This window comes from Gadus chalcogrammus, chromosome 16 (assembly GCF_026213295.1).
Source record: "Gadus chalcogrammus isolate NIFS_2021 chromosome 16, NIFS_Gcha_1.0, whole genome shotgun sequence".
NCBI classification, from domain to species: domain Eukaryota; kingdom Metazoa; phylum Chordata; class Actinopteri; order Gadiformes; family Gadidae; genus Gadus; species Gadus chalcogrammus.
In genome coordinates, this window is record NC_079427.1 from 30421033 (window position 1) to 30439514 (window position 18482).

General features: G+C 43.8%; 1 protein-coding gene across 2 annotated transcripts in view; it reads right to left on the minus strand.

Annotated features, from left to right (window-relative positions):
• The window catches only part of farsb (phenylalanyl-tRNA synthetase subunit beta), a 36489-nt gene extending 18917 nt beyond the window's left edge, over nucleotides 1-17572 (minus strand). The window contains exons 1-4 of one of the 2 annotated variants that reach the window (XM_056611706.1): nucleotides 17329-17572; nucleotides 15069-15124; nucleotides 14798-14952; nucleotides 261-333 (exon numbers count right to left, since the gene is read on the minus strand). In XM_056611706.1, the coding sequence (XP_056467681.1) occupies nucleotides 261-333; nucleotides 14798-14952; nucleotides 15069-15124; nucleotides 17329-17386 (342 nt within the window). In that variant the 5' untranslated portion in view covers nucleotides 17387-17572. The remainder of the gene's footprint in view (nucleotides 1-260; nucleotides 334-14797; nucleotides 14953-15068; nucleotides 15125-17328) is intronic. The other variant, XM_056611707.1, reaches the window with a different exon arrangement.
• Between the last annotated feature and the right edge of the window lie 910 nt (nucleotides 17573-18482).

Below are 18482 nucleotides of genomic sequence, written 5' to 3' on the forward strand. Positions count from 1 at the left end.
CTATTATAAGAATTATCCAATAATGTTTCGCAGTTCTAGCCTGCATGGCATGCATATGAAGGGCAGCCTCCCCCGCACCTAAAAAATAACTGGTTCTACGCAATTCACGTGAATGACCCAATTGACCAAGAAAACGTTAATTGTCGCCGAAAAGCGACAAGTTTGCAGGTATGTGTATTGCGAATCACATCATGAGGTAACCTGTGATTCCCACCCCTTGTTCATATTCATTCTCCGTTTGGTTCATTGTATCCACCCACCTCTGAAGTCACAAGAAGCCTCTGAGGCTCTCCACTGGCTGGGCTCACACGTCGGTAGCGCGGAGCCTCCATCCTGGAACACAGAAGATATTCACGTCAATCACAACACCTCCTCACTTTCTTTCGCTTCATATTTCTTTCAGCCAATCATGTGGCTGAACGCAGGGATCTGTAAGCGTGTGATTGATGGACACACACTCAGCCAGCCAGCAGCAGTAAACTGAAAGGTTTCATTGTTTAGACAGGCCACTGTAGATTAAAATCCCCTTCTAATAGCTTCACCCACTGACTGTAGGACTTTTCTTCGGCAGAATATCCTGTCGGAATTCATGTGACTTTGACATCACTAGATTAGTGGTCAACAAAATTTTAACAGGAACGAAAACACAATCATATTTAGCTCTGGGCCCCGTTTCCCGATAACGATGGATCCACGCTCGTACGATCATTCTCACAAAGGATCTTGCGAACCTTTGCAGATTTCTTTCGAGCGTTTCCCGAAACTCCTCTTAACATGAACAGGCGTGCACTGCTCTAACGACGTTCGTGGGCTAACTGTCTGACACGGTGCTGAAATGTGCTCTGTAGGAGGGGGAGACGCAGGAATGTTGATGAAACTGTTTATTTTGTGGCAGCAAAAAAATATCACCCCATCAAGGCCAACAACAGAGTATCCTACGACAACAATAGACTGCAATAATATGAATGCTACAAATATGAAACAATTAATTATTAATTAGCAAGGACGAATTCTATAGCAGAATACAGACCATCATCCAGAGATACTCAGAAAGCGACATTACCATCTTAATGGGAGATCTTAATGCAAAAATAGGAAGTAACAACAGAGGCTATGAGAGGATAATGGGGCAGCATGGTCTAGGCGAGATGAACGAAAATGGAGAGAGATTCGCAGAACTATGTGCAAATAACAACCTTGTCATCGGAGGAAGTGTCTTCCCCCACAGGCGAGTACACAAAGCCACATGGGTATCACCGGACCTCTCCACTGAGAACCAAATAGACCATGTATGTGTCACCAAAAAGTTTAGGAGGTCCCTCTTAGATGTACGAGTCAGAAGAGGAGCTGACGTAGCATCAGACCATCATCTTCTCGTTGCCAAAGTCCAATTAAAGTTGAGGAGAAACTGGACAGGTGAGAAGAACCAGAGAAATAAATTCAACACAGCACTTTTAAGAGATCCAGCAGCAGCAGAAAAATTCATGATCGAGCTAAAGAACAAGTTTCATGCCCTGCAAGAGCTAGATAAAGAAGGTGAGGAAAGAAACAGATGGGATGTGGAAGGTGGTAAAGGAAACGGTAATTACAACCTGCAATGTAGCACTGGGACCACAGAAAGATAACCACAAGGCTTGGATATCAGCAGAGTCAATAAAGAAGGTGAAGGAGAGGAAAGAAAAGAAGGCAGCTCTTAACAGCAGTCGTACAAGAGCAGAGAAAGTAAAGGCACAAATAGAGTACAGGGAAGCAAATAAGAAAAAAAAGCTTGAAGACCGACAAGAGGAACTACATAGAGGCCCTTGCATTAGAAGCAGAAGAAGCAGCTAGACATGGGAATCTGAAGGACCTGTATGACACCACCAAAAAGCTGACAGGAAAGACCAGTAAACCTCAAAGACCAGTAAAGGACAAAGAGGGAAAGCCAATAATGGGGGAGGAAGGACAGAAGAAAAGATGGTTGGAACATTTTGAGGAACTTCTCAACAGACCAGCCCCACAAGACCCACCACACATCCAACAATCAGACAGGGATCTGCCAATAGACCTCAGTGTACCAAGAAGGGAGGAGATCAGGAAAGCCATTAAAAAACTTAGAAACGGCAAGGCTGCAGGACCAGATAGCATCCCGGCCGAGGCACTGAAGACGGACTCAGAGACCATGGGAGAGATGCACCACCCTCTCTTTAAGAAGATGTGGGAAGAGGAAAACATCCCATGCGAATGGAAGGAGGGCTATCTTGTGAAGATGCCAAAGAAAGGGGACCTGAGCAACTGTGGAAATTATAGGGGGATCATGCTACTCTCCTTCCCAGGAAAGGTCTTCTACAGGATCTTACTGGACAGGATGAAAGATGTGATTGACCCCCAGCTTAGAGACCAGCAGGCTGGCTTCCGCAAAGACAGATCGTGTACAGACCAGGGGCCGTATTCACAAAAGGATCTTAGGGCTAAAAGTAGGTCCTAACTGGCGAATTTAGGAGTAACTCCTAAAAATAATGGGCGTGTCACTCTTAAATTTAGGACTCCTAACTTTTTTCACTAAGAGCAATTCACAAAGTATTTTAGGACTAAAAGTAGCACCTAAGTCTAGGAGAGCTTAAAAGTCCTCAAGAGGACTCCTAACTCAGTAAGACCTATTCACAAAGAATCTTAAAATGCCTGCGAGACGAAATGTTAGGGTATTCAATTTATTGTGGAGTTAATGCGCGATGCAATAACATCCCCGACTAACAGGAATAATCCGATTAGTCCCGAAATAAAATGTTATAAAAATTATAAGTTATAAAAAAATATATATAACTTATAAAAAATACAAATAATTGCGCCATCAAAAGACGTGTTCGTCAATAGGAAGAAAGTGCATTCCATCAACACGCAGGTTGTTTTTGATGCAAATGTTAACATAGCCTACTGGATGTTGTTGCAAAGTGGCCTGGATCTTCAGCTACCCATGATTCGCGCATTTTAATGGTGAGCGGTCTGAGGCAGCTTTTTCACTTGCTGGGTGACAGTGACTCTATCCATGCAAGACGTGGCTCTAGACACCCTACCTCAATCCACAACCGGGAGCACAGTTAAAGTGTAACATGTAAGTGATTACGCAGATTACGTAATAGTCCTATGCGTAAAACACATCGTATTGGCTCTTTGCGAGCACACAAACATACACGAAATGTTGTGGAGAGAGGAATTGGGCAGATGAAACGTCGGTTTCATGTCCTCCACGGCGAAATACGCCTCACCCCAGAGAGGGCAAGCACAGTAATCACTGTATGTGCCATTCTACACAACCTCTGCAAGCGGAGGAACATTCCACAGCCAGACGATGATGATGATGATGATGGCGTCAACATCAACATTACAAGGAATTTGGCCGTGTGGAACCGAGTGGACAGGCATTTAGGGATCACTTTGAAAACACATTTTAGGTAAACACCTTGGCACAAATCAGTCAACACTTGGGTAGTTCGTAACATTTATTTTCTTTTAGATTTTACGTATTTTTATTGTTTGCTTTCTCTCTCTCTTGAACGTGCAGGCTACAACGTCATTATCGTGGTCTGCACAAAATTGTCATCATGTGTGTATTCTGCTAACTGCACTATAACTACTTAATAGGAATTCATTTCTAGCCTAGGCTATTTCCTTGTTTTTCGGTGATTCAGTGGGCTCGTCTGAACAACCAATCACCGAACTGACCGCTTCTAAACTCGTGCACGAGAATTGACGTAATCCATAGCAACGGCGCGTCACTCTTAGTTCACTCTTTGTGATTTATCCTTAGTAAGAGTAGGTCTCAGCGGCTTTGTGAATAACTTAAGAAAAAACTCCTACGTAAAATGTTTTAGCGCGAGTTAGGAGCACTCCTAGCGGTAAGATAAAATGCTTTGTGAATACGGCCCCAGATTGCGACACTGCGCATCATCCTGGAACAGTCACTCGAGTGGAATTCACTGCTATTCATCAACTTCATCGACTACGAGAAGGCCTTCGATAGTGTGGACAGGGAGACCCTCTGGAAGCTTCTCAGGCACTACGGAGTCCCAGAGAAATTAACTAACATCATCAGAAACACCTATGAGGGAATGACCTGCAGAGTGATCCACGAGGGACAACCTACCGGTGCTTTCAGTGTACAAACTAAGCCCCAGAAGGGGTAGTAGGCGATGATGATGATGATGAGGCCAACATATGCTATATCAGTCCTAATCCTGAACGCACCGTGTGTACAATTTTCACAGCATTTTCCCCCCTCAAATAATTCCATATGACAAAAATTAAAAACAGCTTGGGTAGAGGTGTTGCTGCGCTGTCTCCACAGAGACAACAGAGCAATATTATCATGACAGTGTTTCCCCCAGTAAATGTCTCAGTCAAGGTGGTAAGCAGTCGGTGGTGTTGTTGGCGCGGCGGAAAGCGCCGCGCCGAAAAATTTTGGGGGTATTTTGCTCAAAGATGCCAGTACGCATGAATGAAATAAACAACTGTTTATTTCCATATAAATAAACAACAGTAGGTACAAATGTTGTGCAAACATGCAGACACTACAAAATAAAATTAAAGAAAAGTGCAAATTAAATACAAATAATGGACAATACACTTAACTTTTGTATGCAAATTCAACTATTTACAGTTCCTTTTTTGGATCTTATTTGCGGCACAGCTGACAAGAGGCATCAGTGCATGCAATTCTGCGTGGCTGTGCAAAGAACAGTTCTAGCGCCCTGCTGTAATTGAACTTAGACACTGGTGGGCCATTGATGCTGATCTTCATGCAGGCTGTAAGACTCTTGCCCTGCAGTTTCGCAGGTCTGTCTTTATCTACACATAGAGTGAATGAAGTCAATGTTGTATATTTAATATTTTAAATTTTGAACTAAGATAGTGAGAAGATGATGGGCTTACCCTATTCATGGCAGAAAAATCTCGCTTTTCTTTTTCAACTTTTTTTTTTTTTTTCAACTTTTTTTTTTTTTTTTTTTTTTTAATACATTGGTAGTCAAGGCGGGGCCCTAGTTTTGTTAAGGCGGCCGCCTTAACAAGACAGTGCTGGGGGAAACCCTGCATGAGCAGTACTAACTGGAGAGATAGTGAAATCCGCGAGCTACTGATCATCATGGGAGAGAAGGCGATGCAGTCATACTAAACAATGACGTTGAAAGAAAGTGCGATCTACGAGAGAGACGCAGAGGAACTGTCCTTACGAGGGTTATGTCGGGATAAAAAACAAGTGGTCAGCAAAATAAGGAATACGTAGATCTTTTTGCACTTGTCAATAGTTAATCACGCTTGTAGCCTACACTCAGACGAAATGTCATTCTTGCATGCAGGTGTCTCCATTCATAAAAAAAAATTAACATTCAGGAGTATGCAAATTATTATAAAGAGGTATAGTCTCCGTGCGAAACCCCGCATTCTCCAGTGAACCAAGAAAGCCTGTGCCGTGACGACGGGCGATTTTACCCCCTCGGTTATACACAATCAACTTGCCGATTGTTCACTCCAGGTCAGGGATGTTCAAAACTGTCTAGACAGGGTCCAATAAATAGTGAACTTCATCACAGCCTCACCGAAGTGCCAGTGCTTTACGGCAAACAATCGCAACAAAAAACGCATGCAGAAATTCTCCGACACCCGCTGGTCTTAGCATGACTCATGTGCAGTATGTCTTCTGTCATTGATCAATATGAGGACATTTTAACCACATTGGTTGAATTAAAATCAGAGGGAGACAGCAAGTGCAGCTCGAAAGCGTCCTCCCACACTAGAGCAGTGGAATCATTTGATTATTTTATTATATGCCTTGTGATAGTGTTGCCTTGTGACGTGGCGTTTGATCGGTACATTTCGTCTGCGCATGTATTTTTGGAATTTTCAAATGCTGCAATAAATTATGTTGTTGTTGACTTCTAACATGTCTCTGTCTTTGCCGTTTAAATCTAACAGTCTACGAGTAATATATCGGCGGTAACCACTGTTTTTGGGGTATTGCGAAATTGCACCAGCTAGACATTCAGTGGTATTTGATGTGTTTTAAAGGAGACATATTATGGTGTTTTCTTAACAAGTGAACATAGTATTTGAGTTCCAGAAAACATGTTTTTGAAGCTGTTTGCTGGAAATAGCTTTAAGGGAAAAACATCTCGCCCACCGCTATTCCCCTTTGTTTCAGTCCCTTCAGAGTGCGCCGTTTCTGGTATCTGTAGCTTTAATGTAAATGAGCTGCTGCCCATTGAACAATGAGCTGTCAGACTGAACCACAGCATGGAGGAGAAGGGATTGTTGCCGTTTGCGGACTCCTGGAGCTCTATATCATATAATATTATAATGATATTATACATGGGTATTTATTAGTGCTGTCAGTTAAACGCGTTATTAACGGCGTTAACGCAAACCATTTTTAATATTTTTATATTTTTATCGCGCGATCAACGCAATTTTTTTATTTGACTCAAGACAAAGAAGCAGTAGCCTGACTGCTATGTTCAAGGCAGTATGTTTGTATGTTCATCGTATAATTGCACTATAGGCTTTTTTTTTGTATCGTCCTGTTTTGATCAGTATATGCCAATGTTGTCAATAAAAAAACATTTGCACAAGGCAAGCCGATGCACATCTCAATGTTGATAAGAGCATTAAAATGAGAAAAATTAATGGGACAAAGAAATCAAGGGATATTTAGCATAGAATTTTTTTTCACATTAAATATTTTAATCGCTTGACAGCAATAGTATTTATATAATATTATATCTAATATCATACCCAAAAGCTTTGTGTCAGACTGCGTCTGACGTCTCTGGCACTTCCACAACAAGTGAAGACTCGTAGTGGGGGATATCTCGGCCTTGACTTTGCCCTTGATTCTCTGAAGTCCATAAACCGCGACATGGAGGAGAAAGGGATTGTACTCCGGGAGCGGAGCTGCCGGACTGCCGCCGAGACCTTTGCCTGCCGGACCTGCCAGCTTCGGCTGCAGTGCAGCTCCCGGAGTACAGCCCGCCGGAGCAGCCGGAAAGCTACGGCCGCAGTTCAGCTCCCGGAGTACACCGCCGAAGCTGCCGGACTGCCGCCGAAGCTTTGGCAGCTCAGCTCCGGGAGTACAATCCCTTTCTCGTCCATGTCTCCTCCTCTGGATTGCCGCCGAAGCTTCGGCGGCAGTCCGGCAGAAAGGGACAGGGATTGTGATCCCGGAGCTTAGATTGAACTCCCGGGGAAACCGCAGAGTTTCTCCCGCCGGAGCTGCTCGTCCACTGGTCCACAAAATCTTAGCTATGCTCCGATTGGAGAGGAGTGGGAGGTAATATTCTGTGCCCCCTTCCTACGTAGGATGGGGCGCCGAAACTGACTCGCTCGTTTGGTAACTGTAGGCGGGGTACTTTCAGAAATGCATATCTCATTCAAAAGATCATGTACAGACTTTTTTCAAAGTTTATATGCGTATGGGACCACCAGAGACCCAAAACAACACCCCAAATCCCAGGAAAAGTTTTATTTTCATAATATGTCCCCTTTAATAAAAACACATCCAATACCATGGAATGTCCAGCTGGTGACTCCACTGAGGCTATAGTAACGATGCTCTTAGCACCCTACGAGTACCCCTGGAGCCCTCATTAGCTAGGAGTGTTTTCATGACGTTCGTTATGCAACAATGCTTTCGGGAAACGGTGTGAAAACTGTACAATGCTTTGTACGACGAACTTCACTTATGCTAATGCCGCTTTTCCACTGCATGGTACCAGCTCGACACGACTCGACACGACTCAGCTCGCATTTTTTGCGTTTCCACCGCGAAAACATGGTATCTGAAGTGGCTGCTTTTTCTAGTACCGCCTCGCTCTAGGTTCCAAGCGGCTGAGCCGATGCTAAAAGGTGACGTCGGCAGACGGCCGGCCACTGATTGGCCAGAGAGTGTGACGAAGTCACGAGAGCGACATGGCAACCATGCTGGTAACAGCCATAGCAGCGCCGCAGCCAACATATTCCACTTCTTCAACTTCTTCAACATGCCAACTAATAATAGTAATGTTATCGATGTCCTCCATTGTTGTTATGTGGGTTCTGTCCATGTGTGGGTTGCGTAGGTGTTGTTTGCGTACAAAAATACGTCACGGCCCTTTCGCGCAGCCGACCCCGCCCACGTCCAGGAGGTACTATTTGCGGTGGAAAACGACCCGTGCTGCTACCGTGTCGAGTCGTGTCGAGTCGAGTCGAGCTACATGTGCGGTGGAAAAGCGGCATAACGATGCTTTCGGGAAACGTGGCCCTTGAACATAAATGTAAATTAATTTAAAAACAGGTTAACATGATTTAGTTCGGATTCCAAGCTTCAATTCATTTCAGAATGTTTATTTAAAGGTCCCATGGCATGTTTCTTTATGGATGCTTTAATATAGATATTAGTGGGCCCCTAACACAGCACTTGAAGACGTTCCCAAAACTCAGCCGTGGTGCAAAATTACAGCCACTGAAAGCCAGTCGCACATTGAGCTTTCCCAAAACACACCGTTTCGGTGTCTGTAGCTTTAATTTAAATGAGGAGAGAGGCGGGCCAAGGAGGAGGGTGGGGTTGTGTCCCTGAGCAGCTTGCGGCCACGGTACCATTCGCAATGGCGAGGCACACACAGCCTTTGGCCGTGTTTTGTAAATATTCTAACTCATTTCGGGTGCTCCGGCGGGAGTCCTGGAGCTCTATATCTACATAATATCATATTACCGTATTTTCTGCACTATAAGGCGCACCGGATCATAAATTGCACCTTCAATGAATGACCTATTTTAGAACTTTTTTCATATATAGGGCGCACCGGATTATAAGGCGCATAGAATAGATACTGCAGTCAAACGTTTGACTGGGGTTGCGTTATGCATCGACTAGACCGAGCTGTGCTCAAGGGAATGTCAACGAAACAGTCAGATAAAGTCAAACTTTATTAAGCGTTCTGACAAATCCGTTCACTCCCATGGTAACGATGTTCAAATGTTAATGTGCATATTAACAATATCTCCCAGCCTTGTTCAGGTGTAAACACGTAAAAGAAACACAGTCTGATACCGCTAATTCAAACGTTAGTGCATAACTCAACATTGTTCAGTTACGTATAACACTTAAAGCTCAGTTTTTCAGTTCATTCCCCGTCCACGAATCCCTCGAATTCTTCTTCTTCAGTATCCGAATTGAACAGTTGGGCGAGTACGGCATCCAACATGCCCGGCTCCCTTTCGTCATTATCCGAGTCAGTGTCGCTGCTGTTGCCTGGCAGTTCATATTCCTGCCTTCGTGAAAGCTCGGACCACAGTTGAGACTGATGTATCAGCCCAGGCATCCACGATCCATTGTCAAATAGTGGCGCAATTCGCCCGGCGCTGTCTCCCCGACTTGGTAAACGTGCGTTTGCCTTCTAAGGCCCTGTCCCCATGAAGCCGAAAGATTTCACAACCTGCTAAGTGCGTTTACAATGAGCAAGCAAACTAATGACTCGTTCTTCCGACCTTCGGCCAGTGTGCCAGTGCCAGTCATTCCTCCACGGGTCTTATTTTACAAACCCTGCAACCGCCCGTACCTGCAATACATCAAACCGCATCAGACCCGTTTTCCGACAGTAGCGCGAATTACATCCCGCACCCGACCAAACCCACTATAAATTGATATCGACGGCCGACCCGCAACCAATGGAAAATAACAACATAAAAAAATCAGATGGAACACCGGGGAATTACACTATCTGGTGTTTGGTGTGGTGCTTTAGATTGCTCTGCAAAAAAAGCCCATCATCCACTGTTGACGGTTTTGGTTAACTACTCTGCTCCTGATTAACATATCCAGCACCGGAGAAGTCTTGCTCGCTAACGCAAAACCGACCGACAGTTCAGGCGTCCAACCCGACTCGTTTCATCCAAATTGTGCGGGTCACCCGAACCAATGCAGGACTCTGCCTCAGGTTTGTGTTGTCCGATAAATTGATAATGCATTCTCAATGGAGACGGAAACTGTCGCTTCCGTGCTTGTCGAACGCATGCGTGCGCACGCCCGGAAACCGTTGGGATAGATGAGAATCACAATAAAATGTGACGCCGAATTTGAAAAAGCACATTGTAATTTCTGCATCTGTTATCAAAATATCTATGAGTAATACAGTGAAAATAAAAATGTGAATATTTGGTTAGCGTTGATTAACAGTGTGTGCCCCGAAAATTTCTGGTTGCGACCCTTACATTTTCAGTTAGGTGCAACAGTGCTCCTAGTGAAAAAAGTTAGTCTGGAGTCCTGCCGAAGAAATCCAAAGGAGAACAAACCAACCCTTATTCCGAGCTACGTCAGGAGGACTCGGGAGCTGTAGTTTTGCGTTTTGTTCAGTTCTGCGCTTCTGTGTGTAGCAGAGGAGAGGTCTAAAGTTGTTACATTCCGTTTCATTTGTTTTATTACTAGAAGAGTGGGCTGGGGGTATGACTACGACTGTCTCACACCAAGACCAACACAGATCAAGAGCCGACTCAGTGGTACGGTGCACAACAGTTTTCATTTAGTCTTAGTCAATGACCGTCACCAGTTCCTTCCACATGAATTACATTTTGTGGCAGTCCTCATAATGATAAAACTTCAATGGCGAATTCTACCTCATCCATAGTGATAGGTTCTGCCGGTCTATTATCCAGCCTAAACTGAGCCTCCTAACAACTTGGGGTTGGGATTAACATGGACCCAACACCGGTCAGACAGAACACACAGTTGCCATATTCATTGTTTTTATTTTTCCTTTTAATGTAGCCACCTTAAAATTAAGTTGGATTAAAAAAATCATCACCATTTTGACAGCAGAATCTGGCCACAGGTACGGCCACACTGAACGCTTTAGACTAGGGCTGCACAATATATCGAATTTTTATCGAATTTTTATCCCTCGTCGCGGATCTTCTTCCGTTATATGGGAATATTTCGGATTTAGGCCAAGTGATACAAACCAGCAAAAAACCATGTGCAAAGGGTGCCGGAGAGTTGTGGCTGCTTCGCATGGCAACACAACAAATTTATTCCGCCACCTGAAAGCACACCACAGAATCCAATATGAGGTTTGCATGAAGGCCAGAAGTGTTGCATCGGCTGCTAAAGTCAGCTGTCCCGGTCCCTCGTCAGCTGCAGCTCAGACTTCAATCAAGGCTAGCATGTACAGCGCAACACCATATGCCTCCAAGTCACAACGACACACAGTAATCACCGATGCAATAACTTTCCATTTGGCAAAAGATACGTGTCCAATAAATACCGTCAGCAATGAAGGGTTTAAGTATGTAATCCCCTCGCAAAATTATTTTTCCACAGTTGCATTACCTGCACTGTATGCAAAACGCCGAGGCGAAATAGAGAGGGATCTCACATCTGTCGAGTACTTTGCCACTACCACTGACCTATGGTCAAGTAGAACGATGGAACCGTACATGAGCTTGACAGTTAATTTCATCGATGATGATTTTGCGATGCAGAGTAGATGCCTGCAAACGGCATTTTTCCCGCAAGACCACGCTGGAGAGTTAATTGCCCAGGGACTGAGGGAAGCGATGGCCTCTTGGGGCTTGCAGGAGGAGTGACTTGTCTGCATTACAACAGACAATGGGTCCAATGTTTTCAAGGCAGCTTCTCTCAATAACTGGACTAGGCTGCGGTGCTTTGGCCACAGGCTCCATCTAGCAATAGGTGAGTTGCATGATATATTTATGAAAAGATTTTAAAAAAAATGCTGATTGTGTTAATGTGTTTGAATACTTTTTAAGTAACAATTATAATATACAGCGACTGTTCTTATCCCTGCTAAACTAACCAAATAAATGTACATAGGCCTACAACAATACTAATTTAATCTTGAATAATATGATTGGGGTTGTTGTTTATCAATTGTTTAAAAACCACAAGAAGAGAAGGTTTAACTTGCTTTAGTTTAACATATGTATGTTTCATGTTTCTTTTTAGAGAACGCAATGAAAGACCCTCAAATTGACAGAGCAGTGGGTCTCTGCAAGAAGCTGGTAAGCAGCTTCTCTTACAGCTGGCGGCATAAAAGGCAGCTAGCAGAGGCACAGAGGGAGCTGAAGCTGCCAAAGCATACGCTCAAGACCGAGTGTCCCACAAGGTGGGGATCAAGGCAGGCTATGATTTCAAGAGTCCTGGAGCAGCACAAGGCCATCGCTCAAGTCTTTTCCGATGACCGAAAGGCCAGACACTTCATCCCGAGCTGGCAGGACACAGACATCCAGGAGTCCATCAATAACGCCCTCCAACCTCTCACTGAGTTCACTGATGCACTTTCCAGCGAAAAGTACATCAGTGTTTCCTTTGTGAAGCCTGTCGTCCCCCTTTTCAGGTCCTCCATCCTTAAAGTGCAGGATGATGAGTCAGATCTCACCTGCACCATCAAGAATAAAATCATGACCTACTTGGACGACAAGTACAACGACCCTCTCACACAGGAACTGCTAAATATGGCCTCTTTGCTGGATCCCCGGTTCAAGCTAAGCTACACCAGTGAGGACGATGTTGGAACAATCCAAACCCGGCTGATTTTGGAGATGGGGAGGACTGCACATGCAGCCATGGCAGTAAGTATTTATAATGAATAAATACAACATTTAATACAAATTAATTAAATTAATTGGATTACATTTATGAATATAATCAAGCAATGTTAAATTTGTTTTATTCTAGATCATTGATACACATATTTTTCACTTTTCAAGGAGTTGGGCCAAACTGATCCCCATGGTGAGACTGCTGAGGATGTCACACATCCAAAGAAGAAAAAGACCTTGGGGAGCTTCTTCAAGACCACTGAGGGAACCACACCGAGACCCATTCCCCAGCAGCAACAACAGGCTATAGCCTCTGAGCTACAGTCTTACCTACAGTCAGGTAACCTAGACACTGAGGAGGACCCGCTGAGCTGGTGGAGGGAACACCAGCGACTCCAGACACGACTCGCAAAGCTGGCAAAAAAGTACTTTTGCATCCCGGCTACAAGTTCCCCTTCAGAGACAGTTTTCAGCACTGGGGGTAATGTGGTGACCTGCCTTCGCTCATCCCGAAAGCCAGAAAATGTTGACAGGCTGGTGTTTCTTTCCAAAAACCTGTCAACTCTAAGGCAGTGCCCTTTCTGTATAGTCCTGCATTTAATTGTTTTGATTCTTTTTTTTCCCGCTTCTAGGAGGTTCACGTGAATAAATACCTATTTTACAAGTTCAACATAAATCGTTTACAATTTAAACGTTGTAGAATCTTTGCCCTGTTGTTTTAAGTTGGTGTTATGCATGCAAAGATTTGTACATTAGCAGGAATATAGCACAATAGATCACGGATGTTAAAGCAGTGTTAAGTTTCCGTGAATGTTCAATAAAAAAATGCATCACTCAAATCAATGAATAATCGTGGTAATTAATCGTGATATCAATATTGATCAAAATAATCGTGATAATCATTTTGGCAATAATCGTGCAGCCCTTTTCTAGCCACTGGCGTAGAAAATCTGTATTTTTGCATGAGGAACCATTGGTTTAGGCACGTAGATGCGTTACACGCGCTAAAGCAGCGCGTTAGGCGCATTTTACGCACCTAACTAGGCGCCCAACGCACCTACGCTCACAACCAGTGGCGATTTCTCTAAGACTGCAAGGGAAGCTCAGCTTCCCCTAAAATTTCGAACATTAAATTGTCAAATATGTATTGTTGTGTTAACATTTCATTGACTACAAATTCGTTAAAATACGTTCATGTCGAAGACGAGTTCGATAAGAATCTTATCCAAGACTGACTCGATTTTGTTAACTTCTCATACATTCCCGTAATGTCAATGCATTAGACCGTAGAAGCCGAGCGTCCATTCACTTCAATGAGACTGCATGGAACAGTTTTTTTCATTGCCTCGAAACTCGACGGTCATTGGATAAATGCCCAGATTTGTCCCGCCCCCGGACGCTCAGCGTCTCTGGGGGTGGATGGAGCAGTGGGCTGGCCTGTGCTAGCCTGGACGCTGGGCTTCCGCGTTATGATTGGAGGATCAGTCGAAAGTCTGAATCACTTTTTGATTGACAGCTATTTTGAGATATACACAGTCACTTCACTATCTGAGTTCAGTCCCATCGCGGATTTTGCAAGTAAAGTCTCATGACAAACTGCAACACATTTCTTGGTATTTGCTTGGCGAAATTGCTTCCATTATTAATTTCTTACACTGTGAATAAAACACATTTATTGTATTTCCTTGTTTCAGTTTAACATACTTTCCGCATTTCCTTGTTCCGAGATTAATATCGTTTCGTTAGTTCGTTCATTTATACTGTTGGCTAGGTCGGAGTGAACTAGCCAGCTAGCATTTTCTTGAAAAGGAACGGAAGGCCGAATTGAGGTATAAATAAATTGACAACTATTTTGATGTAGGCCAAAAATGAGCTTCCCCTCTTTAAAAGACCAGCAGCCGCCACTGCTCACAACGCACCAATGCTTTGAGTTCAAAAAAATGTAACTTTTTACGCTCCTATGTGTGACGCAAAGCCGCGATAGCCAATCAGCGTTGAGAAGAATTGGACAACGTTTTTTTTGCCAGATTTGCCCATTTCAAAAATTGGATCATGGGCGCCCGCCGCCCAACATTAATTTCATTTCATGGAAATTGTAAAAAAGGTTGCTTTTTTGCATCACTTTTTTTTTTTTCAGTGGTGCTAGGTAGCTATAGAATATAAATATGCCCTGGGTGGGCCCATGAATCGCAAGAGTGGCCAGATGGGAGTGAATTAAAAGAAGTATACACACTTATCCTTAAAGACCTGCAGTCCCCGGGCAATGCCTTCCAGACACAGCAGGTCATAGCGGTTAGCTGGCACATCGATCTTGTAAAGCACCACCTCGGAGGCCCCTGATGCCTTGCAGTCCCCCTGCTCGCGACTGATCTGCTCTCTCTCTGTGGTCTGTAAGGGTCACATGGGGTTAGTTACTGTTGACCATTTTAAACATTAATTACGACATATTTATTGTAGAGTGAATACTCTTATTTGGACCTAAACAAGGATATGCATGTACTTACTATTTCATCCAACTCGAGCCCAAACTCAAAGCACAGTTCATCAAACTCCTCGTCCGCTGTAACAGATAACGGTCTCCGTTAAGACACATGCATGTTAAAGGGAACTTTAAAGTACACATTGTTTCTGTTGATTGGTGCACTATACTATGGTACTACTATCTTTTAAATGGAATGCAATTATAGAGTACTAATTGTAATGTGGCCACTCTACCCACGTTACAATTAGTACCCATATTCCCTACACAAGTTCACTGTCAACCATGGAAAGCAACAACCAGCTCATCTGGAGCTGTTAGGGATAGTTGATAGTTGACACATTTATACCTCAGGTGTCTTGCTGAGGGACACTTCATCCCGAGCTGGCAGGACACAGACATCCTGGAGTCCATCAATAAAGCCCTTCAACCTCTCACTGAGTTCACTGATGCACTTTCCAGCGAAAAGTACATCAGTGTTTCCTTTGTGAAGCCTGTCGTCCCCCTTTTCAGGTCCTCCATCCTCAAAGTGCAGGCTGATGAGTCAGATCTCACCTGCACCATCAAGAATAAAATCATGACCTACTTGGACGACAAGTACAACGACCCTCTCACACAGGAACTGCTAAATATGGTCTCTTCACTGGATCCCCGGTTCAAGCTAAGCTACACCAGTGAGGACGATGTTGGAACAATCCAAACCCGGCTGATTTTGGAGATGGGGAGGACTGCACATGCAGCCATGGCAGTAAGTATTTATATTGAATAAATACAACATTTAATACAAATTAATTAAATTAAGTGGATTACATTTATGAATATAATCAAGCAATGTTAAATTTGTTTTATTCTAGATCATGTTAGGGATAGTTGATAGTTAATAATAATAATAATAATAAATTTTATTTATAATGCACTTTATATTCAAGAATCTCAAAGTGCTTCAGAGAAAAAAATACAAAAAACTATTAAAAAGGGGGAACCTCAAAGAAAGTTTAGCTAAATGCTCTTTTAAAGAGATGGGTTTTGAGGTTCCGTTTAAAAAGAGCTGTAGTCTGTGGAGCCCTCAGGTGGTCAGGGAGGGCGTTCCATAGTCTAGGGGCAGCAGCAGAAAAGGCCCGATCACCCATGGTGCACAGCTTCGTATGTCGGGTTTGGAGGGTGTGAGTGGATCCTGAACGGAGTGTACGTGAGTTTGTCGGGGGGGTGAGGAGTTCCTGAAGGTAGAGGGGGGCAAGTCCGTGAAGGCACTGGTGGGTGAGGAGGGAGACCTTGTACTCAATTCTGAGTGAGACAGGGAGCCAGTGCAGTGATTTCAGGATGGGGGTGATGTGGTCATGCTTGCGCACCCTCATCAGGACCCTGGCAGCACTGTTTTGAATGTATTGGAGCCTCTGGATGCTCTTGCCAGGGATCCCAATGAGGAGTGCATTGCAGTAGTCCAACCTGGAGGAGACAAAGGCATGGACGAGCTTCTCTGCATCAGCCAGGGTGAGTGATTGGCGGAGTTTGGCGATGTTCCTGAGGTGGTATAAAGCTGTCTTACAGAGGTGTTTGATGTGGGTGTCAAAATTAAGTTGTGGGTCCATTTTAACACCGAGGTTGTTGACACATTTATACCTCAGGTGTCTTGCTGAGGGACATACCTCAGGTTTCATGCTGAGGGACATCTATATAGGCGTCTTGCTGAGGGACATCTATATACCTCAGGTGTCTTGCTGAGGGACATCTTTATACCTCAGGTGTCTTGCTAAGGGACACCTCAGCTGTCTTGCTGAGGGACCCCTCAGGTGTCTGGCTGAGGGACATCTATATACCTCAAGTGTCTTGCTGAGGGACATCTATATACCTCAGGTGTCTTGCTGAGGGACATCTATATACCTCAGGTGTCTTGCTGAGGGACATCTATTCCTCAAGTGTCTTGCTGAGGGACATATACCTCAGGTGCCTTGCTGAGGGACATCTATATACCTCACGTGTCTTGCTGAGGGACACCGCTATACCTGAGGGACACCTCTATACCTCAGGTGTCTTGCTGATGGACACCTCTATACCTCAGGTGTCATGCTGAGGGGCATCTTTATACCTTAGGGGTCTTGCTGAGGGACATAATTATGCCTCAGGGGTCTTGCTGAGGGACACCTCTATACCGTGATTGGTTAGGAGGCAGGAAATGATGCAATCATTTAAATACTATATTCAATGTGGCAAAGTTGAAAAATACTAGCACAGTAGTAGTAGCATTCACTATGTGGTAAGGGGGAGATTAAAGAACAGCAACTCACTGTACGTTTCCCCCAAGGCTTGGAAGAGAAGATCCCGTTTCACGCTAACAGTCGGCATTTTGTCAGCTAATCCTTAGCCTAGCCACCGTGGAAAGAGGACCCCTTCACAGTGTTGCCATATCGAGCCAGATTTCCCGCACAATCAGGAAACACGCAGTACAGCCATCGAACTATTAAAGGCAACACTGGCTGCAGCCAGTGTTGCCAGATTGGGCGGAAAATCTGTCCCAATCTGACAACCCTGCCGCTCATAGACGTCCGCAATACTGCCTGACTGTAAAGAGGACCCCTTCAGCCGCTCATAGACGTCCGCAGAAGTGCCTGACGGTAAAAGAAAATAAAGACGTATTTGCTGGGAGCAAGAAATCAATGTAATATTTATCACAAAAAATATATAAATGTATATCAAATATATAATATAAAAAAGCTTAAAATATAAAACCTTAGCAAATATAAAACGTGGCTTGTCTGCAGCTGCAATGCTAGCTTCTGGAAGTGTGCGGATAAACAACGAATAAACCCAAGAAATAAAACAAGGTACATTTACAAGAAATAATACGAGAGTCCACCTTGAGGTCAAAGACTGAATTACACATAAGACTTTACAGAGCAGGAAAACACTGCCTGCAGTTACACAGTGCCTATAACATATATTTTTTTGGTGATGGTTGCTGCTAGTAATAGTAGGATGGTAGTCCCCTACTAATACTATAACTAGTTCTCGTCTTTATTACACTACATGCCCATCATTATGTATTATTTTGATTATTCAATGTAGTATAATTGTATTTATTGATTTGTTTGAGGCTACAAAATATCTTTAGACTTCCACCTCCATTTAACCATTGCATAAACTCTTATCAATATACCAGCATATATAATGCTCCACCTCTGGGGATTGTACTGACTTCAGTTGAAGAACTCAATCTAACTTATTATTGGACGAAATGTCATGTTGAATCTTTCCTATGCCTTTATACTTATATCACTTACTAGCTTTTCTCATGTTTAACTTGAAAAGCTTTGGTTCGTGAAGGTTTTCTTATGAAACCTCTCACATGAATCGTCCATCCTCACATCTGATTTTAGAATTATGAAATTACAGCCAACAGAATCCTCCCTATGCAGTTACCTTATACATTGCTCTGATGTCT